Genomic DNA, 17,538 nt, shown 5'->3' on the forward strand with positions numbered 1-17,538 from the left:
AACACCGCCAGCCACCGCTGCTGGTTGCCACCATTTGGTTCGGCTGTCATGTTTGCTAAACAACGGCGGGAAGTCGCCGGTCGAGTACTTTTACCGTAATTTCACGCAAGCGTCACCCACTGAATACTTTATTATTTCTGGTCGTTCTCTTTTAGAAAAATAAAAAATGGAAACACGTACTCGGCACGCCTCCTGTCACGCTCGGCTATTCTCGGTCGCACTTCTATCAGCGTGCGAGTGTGACGAGAGAACGCCGTCCCACAGCGACGTGCGGTGGCGACGACAAGGCGAGAGGCGCCGAGGAATGGATGCTCGTGCACGCGTCGCAGCTCCAGCAGATCCGCGGTGTTTGCTAAGTTAGTTCTGTGCACTACTGTCAGAGCGTGTCCGTTCGGGTTCACAGATATATGCAGTGTAGCCTACACTGCACAGCCACGATGCCTACTGAGCCCACTATAGGCCTCGTATACGGGCCACGATACTGTATACAGATGGGCGTCTACCGTTGCCTTACCGGGAGCCTGCTGATTTTGGCACGCGGGTTTGATTGTATTAGTATCGTGAGGTTTTAGTTGTCATGTAGCGAAACTGTCCGAATCACAGAACATTGCGGCCACGAATTGAAGTGTCTTGACGAGAACCAGCGGAAGCATTTTCGTTTTCTTGTTTTGTATTTTTTCACGAATGCGCCTGGGCACTATAGCGACGTCGTAGTCTTTGTTTATAAACAAGAAGCTAGAGAAATTCTGGGGTTTTACATGCCAAAGCGACAATCTGAGCATGCTTTAGTGACGGACTCCGGATTCATTCATTTCTGACAACCTTGGTTATTTTACGTGCACCTAAGTCCAAGTACATAGCGTTTTCTTGTTGTTGTCTTTTGCATTTTTACCCCCATTGAAAGGTGGCCTCAACTGCCGGTACAGAACCCGCAACTTCGAGGAAAGCAGCGCAATGCCATTACCACTCATCTACCATGGTGGGTAAACAAGAAGCTTGTCTATGCTTTGTCGTTTTTTCTGCCTTCCCTCTTAAACTGCGTGCAATGCTTCTGCTTACTTATGACACGTGGTCGAGTTCCCCATATATTTATTTCAACTTTACACGTTGTTACAGCAATACAGAACTGGGAGAAATAATGAACCTGCATGTTATCCGAGGGCTGGTGCCTTTCAACTACTTTTGCTACGAAAGAAACAGGAATTGCGAGCAATTAAACGGGCAACGAGGCTGCCAATGGTTCTTATGGAACTTGAATACACCACTGAAAGGGTCGTCGAGGATGGCGCCGTGGTGGGACAATATGCTTAATGGTGCTGCTTTTCAGGTGCGCTATCAAATGAGGAAATGTCGGCTTTATACTAATGCATGCATGTCGCGCGTGCCACATGATCGCGTATATACCGGTGCATGTGCAATCAAGAGTGTGTACGCGTGATACTATGGTGTCAGTCATGTCGTCGTGGCCGCCGTATTTGTGCACTAGCTTGAAGAGAAACTGCGTCCGTGACTTCTCGAGAAAGATCATCATCATCATCATCAGCCTGGTTACGCCCACTGCAGGGCAAAGGCCTCTCCCATATTTCTCCAACAACCCCGGTCATGTACTAATTGTGGCCATGCCGTCCCTGCAATCTTAATCTCATCCGCCCACCTAACTTTCTGCCGCCCCCTGCTGCGCTTCCCTTCCCTTGGGATCCCGTCCGTAACCCCTTAATGACCATCGGTTATCTTCCCTCCTCATTACATGTCCTGCCCATGCCCATTTCTTCTTCTTGATTTCAACTAAGATGTCATTAACTCGCGTTTGTTCCCTCACCCAATCTGCTCTTTTCTTATCCCTTAACGTTACACCTATCATTCTTCTTTCCATAGCTCGTTGCGTCGTCCTCAATTTGAGTAGAACCCTTTTCGTAAGCCTCCAGGTTTTCTGCCCCGTAGGTGAGTACTGGTCGAGAAAGATGTCTATCCCTTATTTCGCTTCTTGGCGTGGCAGAGCATTCGCGAAGTCCAGTTACCGGAAGCACTGCAGCGAATAGTGAGACGTGCCTCCGAGGCAAACTGCTTCTACACTTCACTCACCGATACGAGGGGTTCGCACGCGTTTTTTCTGGTCGCCTGCCAAATCGCAGGCCGACGAGAGAGGCTATCAGTGACGTGGCAGCTTTAAAAGAGCTTCGTGTGCACTTCCGCCTTGCGGCATAGGAAGCTTGGGGCTACTGGGAGTTTAACGTCAGCGGCCTCTTAGCATAGTTTACGTAAGTGTGATGTAAGCAAGGAACAAAGAAAAAAAATGAGAAAGCGCCACGGTGTTACGTATTGATCTTTCTCAAGCGTGGGCCTGCAATGCAGTGCAATCCCGACCGAGAGCTCAGCTTGTCGCCATTATTTCCCCCTTTCGACTGTAATTTTGTAGCAAAATGGCGAACGTTACGTGTTTAGCAGGCCTGCCCCGAAGCAAAATGAAAGATTGCTTCTTTTAATATTATGTGCAATATATAATCGGTTATTACTTATCAGTTTGGTGTTCCTGTTAAAGTTCACAAGTATCCTATTTACACGTACGCTTATCATTAGGTAGGTTTTTCAGGCGTTCACTGCGTACATCATCACTCTGCTAAGAGTTACGGCTGGGTTTAAAACTTCTGCGTCAATGTTTCATGGTTTAAAGGGAACTGTCAGCGGCTGCGGCACCCGCAAGTGTTTGAGCGTCCTGCAAGCGCACTTCGCCACATACCATGCACTGCAGCAAAAGCCCCCTCTCTGGCGGTGCCGAGAGATCGAACATTGGTCGCGAAACAGTGATGCTTTGTACTAGCGTTACTCTGCGTTTCATTTTATTTCCTTACGTACATTTGCAGCTTTAGTTAGGCACCGTGGCCCCGTAACAGCGAAGTAAACTTCAACTTTGCACTGCGCGTGGCGCCAAGAAACTGTCGAATAGTTGATCTCGAAGCGCACAAGTGATCTGTAGGTTGAACAGGCGTCAGCCACAAGCGACGGAAGCGAAAGGATTCTAACATGTACTTTATGTGCTTATACACTCTGCTAAACTGTTTACTTGAGGACACGAGGATTCTGTGCCCAAACTTGGCTTTTCACTGTGAAACACTGTCAACAAACATGGTAAACACGTTGAGCAATGACAGCTTAAGCTTTGTAAAGTTGAAGCACTTGAAACCTACTGCAAATACTCGTACTCGAATGACGGCTAAACGAATCATTCATCCATCACTATTATTTTTTTTAGGGGGGGGGGGAAGGAGGGGAGCAAGCTATTTGCAGCAGCACTGCAATCTAATATAGAAAGCGTTAAGTGAACAGAAAGCGTTTCCATAACTCTTCCTTTATCTTCAGCACGGAAGCCTTTCAAATTTCTCGTCATCTTCTGGTATTCTAGGCTCTCGTTCTCTGCGGTAAATCCCTATAGCATTCTCGAAGCCGTTGCCGTCTCCTCATTCTGCTTGCGATCGCGTTGTCGTTGCGTCGGTGGCTTTAGTGCGATCAATGGCGGTGCAGCTCTCAATTTTTCAGCGAGAGACCGGCCTCAACGAAGATAGCTTATTTCAATACATGTTGTTGTGTGTTTAAACTGTCGTATGTCCTGTGTGTAGTTTTAGATATGAATCACGTTCGCCTGGAATATCATGCTAGGCGCGCCGACAGGCAAACCCTTCCGGTTTTCGTTAATGAGCACCCTTCTCTCTCTCTCTAAACACACACACACACACACACACACACACACACACACACACACACACACACACACACACACACACGCACACGCACACGCACACGCACACGCACACACACACACACACACACACACACACACACACACACACACGAGGAAGCCCGCTCAACGTTCAACGTCCCAGCGTCTCTGTCGCAAGTGGTTCGTGACTAACGGCTGTAGCTTGAAACAATGCTACTGATTTATCGACGCCGTGAGCTGCGGCTGAGTGCCCCCCCCACGTCTCTGGTTTTAAAACACGGGAGCCGCGTCTTCGGCGCTCTTTTGTGGACTGAGCGAAGGCCCTGGCGCTCGGTCCGAGCGCTCCGGATTCTGTCCTCGTGTCGTAGCGAGCATGCCACACCCGGCTGCATGCACGCGTGGCAGCGCAAGTACGGCGGATAATAGCAACGGCCGTTTGCATAAGGGTCGTGGGGCTCTGTCATCTCGGTTACGCAAAAGTAGTGGTCTCCGGCTACAAACAAAAAACACTCCCGATGGCGGTGAAAAAATGACGCCGCCTTCACGCGTTTCTTGAAAGGGCATTTTCATAAGACGTGCGTTGAATTGATGAATTGCTTGCGAAAGTCAGTTAATGTGCATTTGTGTGATTTACTCTTTATATATTTTTACATTAGTAGTACATGCTTGTGTTAATTTAGTGGTCTAATAACGCTTTTTCTTCTTCTTTATATTCTCCGTGGTCTACGGGCTTGCAGCGTTAGTGTTTAAACATTTTTGCCTCATCTATAATAACGGAGAATTACTGGGCTCCGTAGACGACTTTTCCCGAGCGTCGAGAGATCCCTAGAACTTTCAATCACGGAAGCCTGCCAGTCTAGGACCCACTGTTATCACTCTTGTTTTCAGGTATTGACAGTGCTACCTATCAATTTTACGAAGCAGCATAGACGAAGTGGCACGTGACTTGATTTACGAAGCAAGTTCGTAAATCCCCCCTGCCTCGCGTGCGACAGAAGAGGGCTCACATCTGGGCAGCGTTTCTCGCTCGCGCACGCGAGATTGAACCGCGTTCGCCGGCTCACCCTCTCAAGCTTTCACTCGCACATGCAGCATATACGGCGCGCGGCGACGATTTATCGCACTAGGAGAACTTCACGGCAACGACGACAGCGATGGCAGAAATGCGCCTGGAGTGTCCTTATAATTGCTATCGCAACATAAGGAACGGGAAAGCTGGCCTTCACGCATCGTGTGCCCGTTGTACGTATATACATATGGCGCCACGCGTCGCGGCTCTGCCAGTCGGTCCCGCGACCGGTGCGATGCCTCACTACATCGTAACTTGAAAGTACGTATAGAGCTGTGCTCAAATCTCGCATTAAGGAGCATCGTAATCGTCATTTTTTGGCGTCTTCATGCCGTCGGTCATTCGCTTTATCACGCCGGATTTTCAGCCTCATGGGACATACAATAGAGTTTTAGCAGAGCGTTTACCGTACGCTCCGTTCAGACCGCCATATGATAATTTTCACACAGCCGCTCAGCAGAACGCTACCGGGAACACTGCCGCGCGTGCGCACAGCGCACATCGCGACAGCGGAACGTGGAACGCGGCAACTAGACGCACCTTGACGCAGCGCTAAATCGTGTTCCTAGCGGAACGTGGTCAGCGTTCCACGGCTAGGAAAACGATTTAGCAGAGCGTCCAGGTGCATCCAGTTCCTTTCGTAACTGTTTTACAGTGAAGGTGGGAGCACGTCTCTGGCAACTCTAGGAAACGCGCTTGTTAGATAAGCGAAATCTAAGCATTCTAAGCAGCCATCGGTGCGCGTGAAATGTGTGCGGCGCGGAACGTAAACAACGCTCTGCTAAAAGTATGTAATGCTTCCACATTTAAGTTCGCTCCGGCTGTTCATATAATAAGCTTATTTAAACAACGGACGATGCGAATACCGAGTCACAATAACGGCACTATTCCACCAGGACGCTAACATATATAAGAAAGGAAGGATTCTATACATTCTCGTTGTACATGCGACTGATACACAACTGCCGGAAGACTATCAAACAACGCTCTGCTAATAGTATGTAATGCTTCCGCATTTAAGTTCGCTCCGGCTGTTCATATAATAAGCTTATTTAAACAACGGACGATGCGAACACCGAGTCACAATACCGGCACTATTCCACCAGGACGCTAACATATATAAGAAACGAAGGATTCTATACATACTCGTTGCACATGCGACTGATACACAACTGCCGGAAGACTATCAAACAACGCTCTGCTAATAGTATGTAATGCTTCCGCATTTAAGTTCGCTCCGGCTGTTCATATAATAAGCTTATTTAAACAACGGACGATGCGAACACCGAGTCACAATAACGGCACTATTCCACCAGGACACTAACATATATAAGAAACGAAGGATTCTATACATACTCGTTGCACATGCGACTGATACACAACTGCCGGAAGACTATCAAACAACGCTCTGCTAATAGTATGTAATGCTTCCGCATTTAAGTTTGCTCCGGCTGTTCATATAATAAGCTTATTTAAACAACGGACGATGCGAACACCGAGTCACAATAACGGCACTATTCCACCAGGACGCTAACATGTATAAGAAACGAAGGATTCTATACATACTCGTTGCACATGCGACTGATACACAACTGCCGGAAGACTATCAAACAACGCTCTGCTAATAGTATGTAATGCTTCCGCATTTAAGTTCGCTCCGGCTGTTCATATAATAAGCTTATTTAAACAACGGACGATGCGAATACCGAGTCACAATAACGGCACTATTCCACCAGGACGCTAACATATATAAGAAACGAAGGATTCTATACATACTCGTTGCACATGCGACTGATACACAACTGCCGGAAGACTATCAAACAACGCTCTGCTAATAGTATGTAATGCTTCCGCATTTAAGTTCGCTCCGGCTGTTCATATAGTAAGCTTATTTAAACAACGGACGATGCGAACACCGAGTCACAATAACGGCACTATTCCACCAGGACGCTAACATATATAAGAAACGAAGGATTCTATACATACTCGTTGCACATGCGACTGATACACAACTGCCGGAAGACTATCAAACAACGCTCTGCTAAAAGTACGTAATGCTTCCGCATTTAAGTTCGCTCCGGCTGTTCATATAATAAGCTTATTTAAACAACGGACGATGCGAACACCGAGTCACAATACCGGCACTATTCCACCAGGACGCTAACATATATAAGAAACGAAGGATTCTATACATACTCGTTGCACATGCGACTGATACACAACTGCCGGAAGACTATCAAACAACGCTCTGCTAAAAGTATGTAATGCTTCCGCATTTAAGTTCGCTCCGGCTGTTCATATAATAAGCTTATTTAAACAACGGACGATGCGAACACCGAGTCACAATAACGGCACTATTCCACCAGGACGCTAACATATATCAGAAACGAAGGATTCTATACATACTCGTTGCACATGCGACTGATACACAACTGCCGGAAGACTATCAAACAACGCTCTGCTAAAAGTATGTAATGCTTCCGCATTTAAGTTCGCTCCGGCGGTTCATATAATAAGCTTATTTAAACAACGGACGATGCGAACACCGAGTCACAATACCGGCACTATTCCACCAGGACGCTAACATATATAAGAAACGAAGGATTCTATACATACTCGTTGCACATGCGACTGATACACAACTGCCGGAAGACTATCAAACAACGCTCTGCTAATAGTATGTAATGCTTCCGCATTTAAGTTCGCTCTGGCTGTTCATCTAATATTACTTAAACAAGTGACAATGCGAACACCTAGTCACAATAACGGCACTATTCCACCAGAACGCTGACTTATATAATAAACGAAGGATTCAACACATACTCGTTGCACATGCAACTGTGCGAAAACTGGTCAGGTACTGTTTCCACATTTAAGTTCGCTCCGGCTGTTCATCTAATATTACTTAAACAAGTGACAATGCGAACACCTAGTCACAATAACGGCACTATTCCACCAGAACGCTGACTTATATAATAAACGAAGGATCCAACACATACTCGTTGCACATGCAACTGTGCGAAAACTGGCAAGATACTGTCAATGGAGCCAACCGTTACTGCTGGGCCACGAGACACCACTTTGTACAATCTGCGTAGTTTCTCAAGTTACCTATGTACAATATCATCCAATATTCTTTTTTTATTATGAATATTTTGCAAATATTGTGATCCTGCGCAAAACTGTTGCACACTTAGAAAAACTTTTATCTAATTTACGCTTGTATGGAAAAATGTGTCATCTATCGATAATAAAAACTAAAGGAAAATAAAGGTCAGGCAACAGCTACCGGCAACCACTGCCGGACCATTACGTTTTCGTTATTCGGCTAGGTCGTATAAAGCTCAAGAGAAGTCGCTATGAAGCACCTATGAAGAGCCTTTAGAGTCCCTATAAAGCGCTTTTTTTTTCTTTTTAACGTGTTAGCATTGTTTGGCGAGTACCCCAGCAAAATCCTTGTATCACGCTAAAAGTCTAAGGCCTTGCATCCGCACAAAAATGCGTAACTTGCGAATACATTGATTCGTTGTAGTAGTGCAAATGTATATACCTGGTACCTTTATAAGCGATCAGGAACAATTGAAACCAAAAAAATCGCAGTTTCGCCGGGAAGGCGAAGCACTCATTGCGATAGCAAAGAAAGAAAAAGTCGTAAAGGAAAGATAGGGAGGTTAACCACGCTGAGCCCGGTAGGCTACCCTACACTGGGGAAGCAGGAGAGAGGATTTAAAGAGGAACAAAGAAGGTCACAGTCTCCACCGTTACACACAAAAGCGCGCACCACTAAGTCAGTAACAGGTGGTCATACAGGCTGGTGCATTTCAAGAAACACACCAGCGCCTTTGTGGCCTCGCACATAGCAGATGCACGAGGCCACGGGCCCCATATCTTCTCTGCGAGAGGACGGTCGTCTAAGTGCTTCAAAGCGGTACGAAGGGCACTTCTCTCTTCTTCGTATGTAGGCCAGTCACACACGATATGTTTGGTCGTTTCTTCGACAGCACATCTGCTGCAATTAGTACTGCCCGCCATTCCAATTAGGAATGAGTAGGCGTTTGTAAAAGAAACACATATTCGAAAGAGGCACAGTGGCGTTTCTTCTCGTCGGTTATAACCAGGTAAAAGTTGAAATGTTATGTGCAGGTCCATGGCGTATAGGCGCCGGTTGGTGAACTCAGGTGTGTTCCATTTTCTTACAGTGATAATATGGGCAAGACCGCTGAGGTGCCACGCTGCGTCCGTTCCCGACAATGGTGTCGAGGTGCTTTCACATAGATCGTGTGCCTTACCGGGCAGCTTTGTCGGCACTTTCATTGCCGGCAATGATATTGTGCCCAGGTAGCCACTGACATACAATGTTGTGGCCTCTGTCCGCCGCTTGATGGTAGCGTAATCGTATCTCTGCTACCAATTGTTCATGTTTACTGTGGTGAAGAGATGATAATAGTGATTGCAGGGCCGCCTTTGAATCACAGAATATAACCCAGTGATTTGGTGCTTAATGCTGTACATACAATATAGCACTGCGCTACGGAGGGGGAAAGTTCGGATTATGTCGATCTTGTGACGTCGCTGAGCTTGAGCGTCTTGTAGATTGACATCGACGGAATGTCTACCGCACCAGTAGACCTGGTTATAGTCGAAGAGCCATCTGTATAAACGTGAACTCGATTGAAGTGTGAATCATGCAGTGGATGTAGAGCAGCTTGATTGAGGGTACAAGTTCTCAAGTCGGATTTCTGGGAACTCCTAGAACGGAGAGCTACACTTGCGGCTGCCGGAGACACCACAAAGGACAAGGCGATCTTGCTGCAGGCGCGAGATCAGACGGAAAAGAGGATCGGTACGAGGTTGCAATACCTGAAGGAGTTGCACCTGGTCTACTTTCCGAGAGAGAAGCAAAGCGTTCAGACTGGAATCGGGAAAGGTGATGATGGTGATTTCTAAGGGTGTCTTTGACTATTTATTCACTGATGGGACGTTCCTTGGCGATGGAAATTGTTGCTGCTGTTGCAGCGCATCGCGGTATACCCAGACATGTTCTAGACGCTTGAGCTTGTATGCTCTCAAGATTTGTAATCCGGGTGCTTGGCAGCACCGTAGTGCTGTAATGCAAGAAACCAATCAAGAGCGCTTTGTACGTTTAAAGCATAGAACGCACCGACGGTCCCCATGCTTTTCCAGCGATGGCAGTGAAAAGGTGACTGAATGATAGAAATCTCTTCCTTAGGTAGGATACATGGGGGCTCCAGGAGAGGTCGCGGTCGAAAATTATCCCTAAAAATTGATGGGTTCTTTGTACAAGATGGGCCGGCCATTAATGGACACCGCGTATCCAGTGATCGATTTTCGCGAGAAGGTGACTAAAGCGCACTTTTCTGTTGAATTTCTGAGGGCTTGTTTCTGAAGATAAGTATACACGTCATCTTTGCAGCGTTTTGCAACCTTGCGCGAATCTGCGGCCGAGTTACTACTGACGCCCAGATGCAGATGTCACCTGCGTAAATTGACAGACTGACCGACTGTGGCAGGAAATCCGCCAGCCGAATCAAAGGCAGGTTGAACGAAACCGGCCGGGCTCAATACGCCACCTTGTAGAACTCCACGGCTGGTGTAGTGGTCGGAAGTTTGACCATCCTCGGTGACTACAAGGAAGCCCCTTTCAGTCAGACAGCTCCGAATCAATCGAATAGTGCGGCCTCCGATCGAAGCAGCCACGAGGACGTCAAGAATGCCTTCGTGAGAAACATTATCATAAGCGCTCCTCATATCTAAAAATAGCTCTACAGAGACGCGTTTGGATGATTTCTTTTGTTAAACGGAAGACACAAGATCAATGACGTTGTCGACCAACGAACGGCCACGTCGAAAAAGTGTCATCGTGTCTGGATAAAGACTATCATCTTCAAGAAACCATTCGGGGCGCGTGATAATCATCGTTTTCATCAACTCGCCAACAGAGCTCGCGAGAGCAATTGGTCGATATGATGTCAGTTCAAAGGGAGACTTTCCATTCTTCAAGACTGGGACAACACGGCTACGCTTCCAGAAGGAACAACTCGGTCTCTCCATAAGACGTTGAGATGACGCAGCAGGATCTTGCGTTCCTCATGGTCAAGGTGGCGGATAGCAGCGTACGTGGTGTTGTCGGGTCCGGGCGAAGAGGAACGCCTTCAAGTGGCTACAGCAGCCTTCAGTTCTTCCATAGAGAAAGGTTCGTCCATTGCCGAAACTTGCATGAAGGGAACTTGGTACAATTCAAGATCCTTTAGTAGTGCTCTGTCACTTGCAATTGCCCCACAAAACTCTTCCCCAACATCCACTCCTCGACAGCCTTGGTGGAGAAGCAGTGCCTTGCAGGGGGGTGGGGTTGCTGAGGAGAAGAGCGAAGGCCTTGGAGAGTTCGCCATACGCGAGATAGAGCTTTGCGTGTGTCCAACGTGTAACAAAATGACTGCCATCGTTCGTTCTCTAATTGGTCCGTGCGACGACGTATTTTCTTCTGCGTGCGCCTGGCTTCCCTAAGGTACAGAATCGAACTTGTACATCTACATCTCTTCTCAGGGCACCGATGTACTGCTCGAAGCCTTTCTAATTCAAAGTCAAAGCCCGTGCGAATAGCTGACCATCAGAAGCAGGGCGTTGCTGCATGCATCGTGTCCGCAATCACAAGCTCTGTGCTACGTGCAAGGCCGCCCTGTATTCAACGTCCACAAAGGCTTCAAATGCATGCCAATCAATCGCTCGAGACACCTAGGGGAACACATACTGTTTAGACCTGTGATGGCAGTATAAATGGATAGCTATACGAAGTAAGCACAGTAGTTTTATGGGCCGTGTAAACTTGTAAACATTCTCTTACTTACTAAATTAACAATGATATAATGTACAAGCGCGAGTGAACGAGGACGCAGAAAGAAGCAGACGCACAGAGACATCGCCGTCTCTGTGTGTCTTTTTCTTTCTACGTCTCGTTCAGTCACGCTTACACATTCTATCATGGATTCAAACCAAGTAGCCCGCCAACGTGTTTTAACTAAATTAACAAGTTCGGTGTCACGCGCTTAACCATAAACATGAACACATCTCGCTCGAGGAAACTCGCTGTCAAAATGCTGGAGTGAGGAATCGCGGCCGCAGCAGTGATCAAATTGACCTTCGTGCACCTCTCGGTTCAACACGAACGGAACGTCGAAAGCTCAGCGCGTACAAAGCTACCGGCACTACGCGTGCTCTGCAAACGTGGCAGATCGCTTTGAAGGTCAGGCCCGCGCGGGCGCGCACTTTGGCCACGTCGCAGAGGCCGCGCCGTAAGCAGCAGCTGCCGGGGAGAAGAACGCCCCCTCCCCGTTTCTCTCGCATCACACCCGTGCCTCGCGCGCGACAGAAGAGGCCGCACTTGCTGCCCGCCTTCCTCGCTCGCACACGCGACAGTGAGCCGCGTTCGCCGGCTCACGCCCACATACGGCATACTGCGCGCCGCGACGATTTCATCACACTTGGTCTTTATACGGAACCTCCCAGCACTGTCATTACAGTGGCTACCTGGGACCGTCCCAGTGGAGTCGGCCCGGTGAATAATACCTCGGGCTAGCGAATTGGCCAGTTCGTTCCCCTCAAGGCCTGTGTGACCTGGACACCATAGGATCCGGTGATGATGGGCGAATTTCGTCGGTATTATTGAGTGACATGTTTTGGTCACATGGCCCTTGAGGAAAAGGCGACATGCTTCTTGTGAATCTGTTATTATGGTGACGCTCTTTTGCGTGCGTTCCGCGTGAGCGAGGGCCATTGCCACGGCGAAAGTTTCGGCAGTCGCGGGAGTACCTGCCCCAACGGAAGCCGTAAATTGTTGCTGTGCTTTCGTGTCGACGATTGCCTGCACGTAAATCGTTTATCAATAAAGGTTTCTCTCTTTCTCCCGGCACTGTACTGACAGAGTGCAGAGTGAAGACTCAATCTGCTTTCTTTTGTTTCTTGATGCACTCATTTAATAGACCACCACCGGACTTTACGTTTAGTCACATATACCATTCGTGGAATACCATGCGCGCGCTTTCATTGCAGACTATGCGGACTTGGAAACGGGCCTGACCTTGCGTAGACTGGAACTCTGTGATGAGGACAGGAGCTCCAAAGGTAAGCTGCGATTATACAAGCACTATTTGACGCTGGCGTGGCATACTTTGACGCAAAAACCTAGATCCGTGTTCACAAAACTTACGAAGGTGCAAGCCTTAAATGGCTCATCGGACGAAAAATCCGTTTTCCGGCATTATGGCGCCAAAATTCAAACCAACCAACTTGGAGATATTGGCGAACCAGCCATACGTTCAAGCTGGACTTCACTTAACGTCGTGATTGCCGAGAGTCGAAACCTCGACCCCTGGTCGGAGTCGAACTCACAACCTTTCGTGTTAGTTAATGTGAAGCTAATTAAAGCACCCAAACCTACAACCCGACTTGGATTACAATTGACATCGTGAAGGTCGAGCGTCGAACCCACTAACTTTGGCATTAATGAAGGCAAAGTCAATTAAGGCATAGTTAATTGGGTCTTGTATCGAAAAATTGACCGTCCGCCTTTATAGAGTTCTAGGTCTGGACCTTGCCACTCCAAAACAGGTCGCTTCAAGGATTCGAGGAACTTGCATCGACTAGACATTCCACAATGAAAAGTCCATAAAAGATATCAAGTATGTGGGATGATAATTCACTAATTGCAAGGCCGTTTTATGTCCTTAGATCCAGAATTATGGCAGTGGCGCACAAGTGAAGGTGTGTGGTCAGAAGATGTGTATGCATCTGACGATGAAACATGAGGTCTACGCCCCACGCACAGTGTCAAAATAGAAGCCATTCATTGAACCTGCGTATGTGTCTTAACGGTCTTCATAGACATGCCACGATTGTTTTAACGTGCCATAAACCATGTATACTAGTTGTGGTCATGTCGCCCCTGCAAACTCCTTAATCTCATCCGCCCACCTAACCTTCTGCCACCCCCTGCAACGCTTCCCGTCCCTTGGAATCCAGTCCGTAATCGTTAATGACCATCGGTTATCTTCCCTCCTCATTACATGTCCTGCCCATGCCCATTTCTTTTTCTTGATTCCAACTAAGATGTCATTAACTCGAGTTTGTTCCCTCACTCAATCTGCTCTTTTCTTATCCCTTAACGTTACACTTATCATTCTTCTTTCCATAGCTCGTTGCGTCGTCCTCAATTTAAGTAGAACCCTTTTCGTAAGCCTCCAGGTTTCTTCCCCGTACGTGAGTACTGGTAAGACACAGCTGTTATAAACGTTTCTCTTGAGGGATAATGGCAACATGCTGTTCATGATGTAAGAATGCCTGCCAAATGCACCCCAGCCCACTCTTATTCTTCTGATTATTTCAGTCTCATGATCCGGATCCGCGGTCACTACCTGCCCTAAGTAGATGTATTCTCTTGCCACTTCCAGTGCCTCGCTACCTAACGCGTAAGCTGCTGTTTTCTTCCGAAACTGTTAAACATTACTTTAGTTTTCTGCAGATTAATTTTTAGACCAGCCCTTTTGCTTTGCCTCTCCAGGTCAGTGAGCATGCATTGCAATTGGTCCCCTGAGTTATTAAGCAAGGCAGTGTCATCAGTGAATCGCATGTTACTAAGGTATTCTCCATTAACGCTTATCCCGAATTCTTCCCAATCCAGGTCTCTGAATACGTCCTGTAAACACGCTGTGAATAGCATTTGAGAGATCGTATCTCACTGCCTGACGCCATTCTTTATTGGGATTTTGTTGCTTTCTTTATGGAGGACTACGGTGGCTCTGGAGCCGCTAGAGATATTTTTCAGTATTTCTACATATGGCTCGTCTACACCCTGATTCCGTAACGCCTCTATGATTGCTGAAGTTTCGACAGAATCAAACGCTTTCTCGTAATCAATGAACGCTATATATAAGGGTTGGTTATATTCTGCACATTTCTCTATCACTTGATTGATAGTGTGAATATCGTCTATTGTTGAGTATCCTTTACGGAATCCTGCCTGGCCCTTTGATTGGCAGAAGTCTAAGGTGTTCCTGATTCTATTTGCGATTACCTTAGTAAATATTTTGTAGGCAACGGACAGTAAGCTGATCTGTCTATAATTTTTCAAGTCCTTGGCGTCCCCTTTCTTATGGATTAGGATTATGTTAGCGTTCTTCCAAGATTCCGGTACGCTCGATGTCATGAGGCATTGCGTATACAGGGTGGCCAGTTTTTGTAGAACAATCTGCCCACCATCCTTCAACGAATGTGCTGTTATACCTGATCCTCCCCAGCTGCCTTCGCCCTTTGCATAGCTTCCAAGGCTTCCTTTACTTCTTCCGGCGTTACTTGTGGGATTTCAAATTTCTCTAGACTATTCTGTCTTCCATTATCGTCGTGGATACCACTGGTACTGTATAAATCTCTATAGAACTCCTCAGCCACTTGAACTATCTCATCCATATTAGTAATGGTATTGCCGGATTTGTCTCTTAACGAATGTATCTGATTCTTGCCAATGTATAACAAGTGCAGATGTCTAGACGACAAGAAAAGATAACAAGTAAAGGGAAAAACAAGTCAAGAGAAAAGAAGTAATGCGAAGTAACAACGCATTATAGTCAGAATGTCAAAGTGATTTAATGAATCTCTCGTGACATTCATCCTCTTTAGCGCATGCTAAAGTGACGGTTATGGAATGGAATGGAAAACTTTATTCACTCTTTAAAGGTTTTAGCGGGTCGAGGCCGAAGTCTTCATTCTTGAAGCTTGAGTCCTCTTCAGCCATGGATGGGCCCCTAGTCCAGGGCTCCACTGAGCCGGGCCGCCTCGCACGCGTGCGCTATTAGAGCTCTTTGAGTCTCTAGCTCGCGGCTGGTGAGCCAGCTCTCCCATTGCTCCGCACTTGGTGTTTTGTGTTTGTGGAATGCCTGGTTTCTTGTACACTCCCATGTAATGTGATATAATGTTGGCTTAGCTCCACACCACGGACAGGTTGCGCTATACTGCGTGGGGAACATCCTACTTAGTAGGTGTAAGTTTGGAAAGGTGCCCGTTTGCAGTCTCCGCCATCCTGCGGCCTCCTCCTTTGTTAATGATTTATGTGGTGGCGGATATTGATATCTTAGACCCTTATAGAGGTTTAATAGCTCTGAATAGCTGTTCCCGCAGTTGATCTGTGGCCCCTCTGGGGCGGTTGACGTTCCTGCTCGGCTGGTCATCCCTCGAGCTAGGCAGTCCGCCCCTTCGTTACCCCTGATCCCTGCGTGGCTTGGTATCCAGATAATGTTATGTGTGGGTTGTCCCTCAGCGATTGGAACTCTGCTGAGGATCTTGAGCGCCGTGTTACTTATTCTGCCTCTTATATAGCTCCGGCACGCCTCTTGTGAATCTGTTAGAATATTGAGCGATATTCCTGTTCTATAACCTTCTTCCGCTGCCAGTGCGACAGCAATTTCCTCTGCCTCGGTTATGTTAGCCACCTCGGCCGTGAGTCCTGTGATTAATTCTCCTTGATTATTTACTACTACCGCTGCCGCGTTGTTTTTGTGTGCGTGTGAGTATAGGGACGCATCCAAACCTCCATGCGAGTAGGAGACAGGCTAGGGCAGAGTTTTACGAAAAGACGATGGGACATCGGGACAATACAAAGTGACGGTTAACTTTTTTTTTATTATTATTGCCGTGCACTGCGCTCCATTAGTATCGAAATCGTGTACTTATCACTAGATCGCTGTTGTGAGTAGCATACGCGCCTGAACAGAGCCACTCAGTCAACGCTCTCGCATAAGAGAACGTTTGTGAATAAGGGGCGAGAAGGAATCAAGCAAAGATGCAAAATTGGCAATCTCGCACCCTCGATTACAGGGAGAAATTTCGCCAGTTAGTTTTCCTTTTTCTTGTAATGTCCTGAGTGCCACTGCCAATAAAAAGAGTTATTAGTTGCCGTATTTAAGGTGAACTCACAACTTCAGTGCTTCTTCAAGCAGAGAATTCTGCGACTGTTCATAGTCTTTCTTCAAGACATGGAGTATGTTAACGTCTGACGAGACACTTTTGCTAACAACGCGTGCCAGGCTAACGCCGCCTACGCCATAACCACTATAATATCACCAGCGTAGCACCGCACCTGTACCACTCAGTACTACAGGTAGCACTGGTACCGCCACACGGTGGTACCGTGCCACCGCCATAGGCGTGATTATCAGGGGGGCGGTAGAGGGCGTAGTTGCTCCCCCCCCACTCTCACAAGTGGAGGGGGCCCAGTTAAGTGGTCAAACGGTTCTCACGGTCGAATTCGCGGTTCTCAAGGTCAAATTTATTTGTGTATTCACGACTTATCCTGGATTAGTTAGTGGAAACGAGCATGTTGAATGTGCAGAACCATTACAAATACATCGCTGACAATTTATTTCTATAGACGTGTGTCACTTCTGACGGTGTCTGTCCATTTCAATTTTAGGCTTTTTCTACATAAGAGTTAATTAGTACATGTACCCTGGCAGAAATAAGTACAGCAGAAATGTAATATTCTGTGGAAATGAAGCCAATTTTTGGCTGACGTATACCAAAAGCTTAAACTATTTAGCTTACTTATGTGCTTTGAAAATAATTACTGAACTCTAGCCATCTCTTTTTTTGCGTCTTACAAAGCACTTAGTTGCTTTTCCCAAGTTTCGTCGGCAAACTGAGTGGGAAGCATGGTGTATATATTTCATTCAGGTATGAAACATGTATC

At 47.0% G+C, this 17,538-nt stretch overlaps 1 protein-coding gene across 2 annotated transcripts in view; it reads left to right on the plus strand.

Moving 5' to 3' along the window:
* Positions 1–17,538, plus strand: part of LOC135900911 (uncharacterized) — a 155,312-nt gene that overhangs the window by 85,662 nt on the left and 52,112 nt on the right. Inside the window, exons 3-4 of one of the 2 annotated variants that reach the window (XM_070534432.1) lie at positions 905–979; positions 12,852–12,923. In XM_070534432.1, coding sequence (XP_070390533.1) covers positions 955–979; positions 12,852–12,923 — 97 coding nt within the window. In that variant the 5' untranslated portion in view covers positions 905–954. The remainder of the gene's footprint in view (positions 1–904; positions 980–12,851; positions 12,924–17,538) is intronic. The other variant, XR_010563974.1, reaches the window with a different exon arrangement.

The sequence above is a fragment of the Dermacentor albipictus genome, chromosome 2, assembly GCF_038994185.2.
Source record: "Dermacentor albipictus isolate Rhodes 1998 colony chromosome 2, USDA_Dalb.pri_finalv2, whole genome shotgun sequence".
NCBI lineage: Eukaryota > Metazoa > Arthropoda > Arachnida > Ixodida > Ixodidae > Dermacentor > Dermacentor albipictus.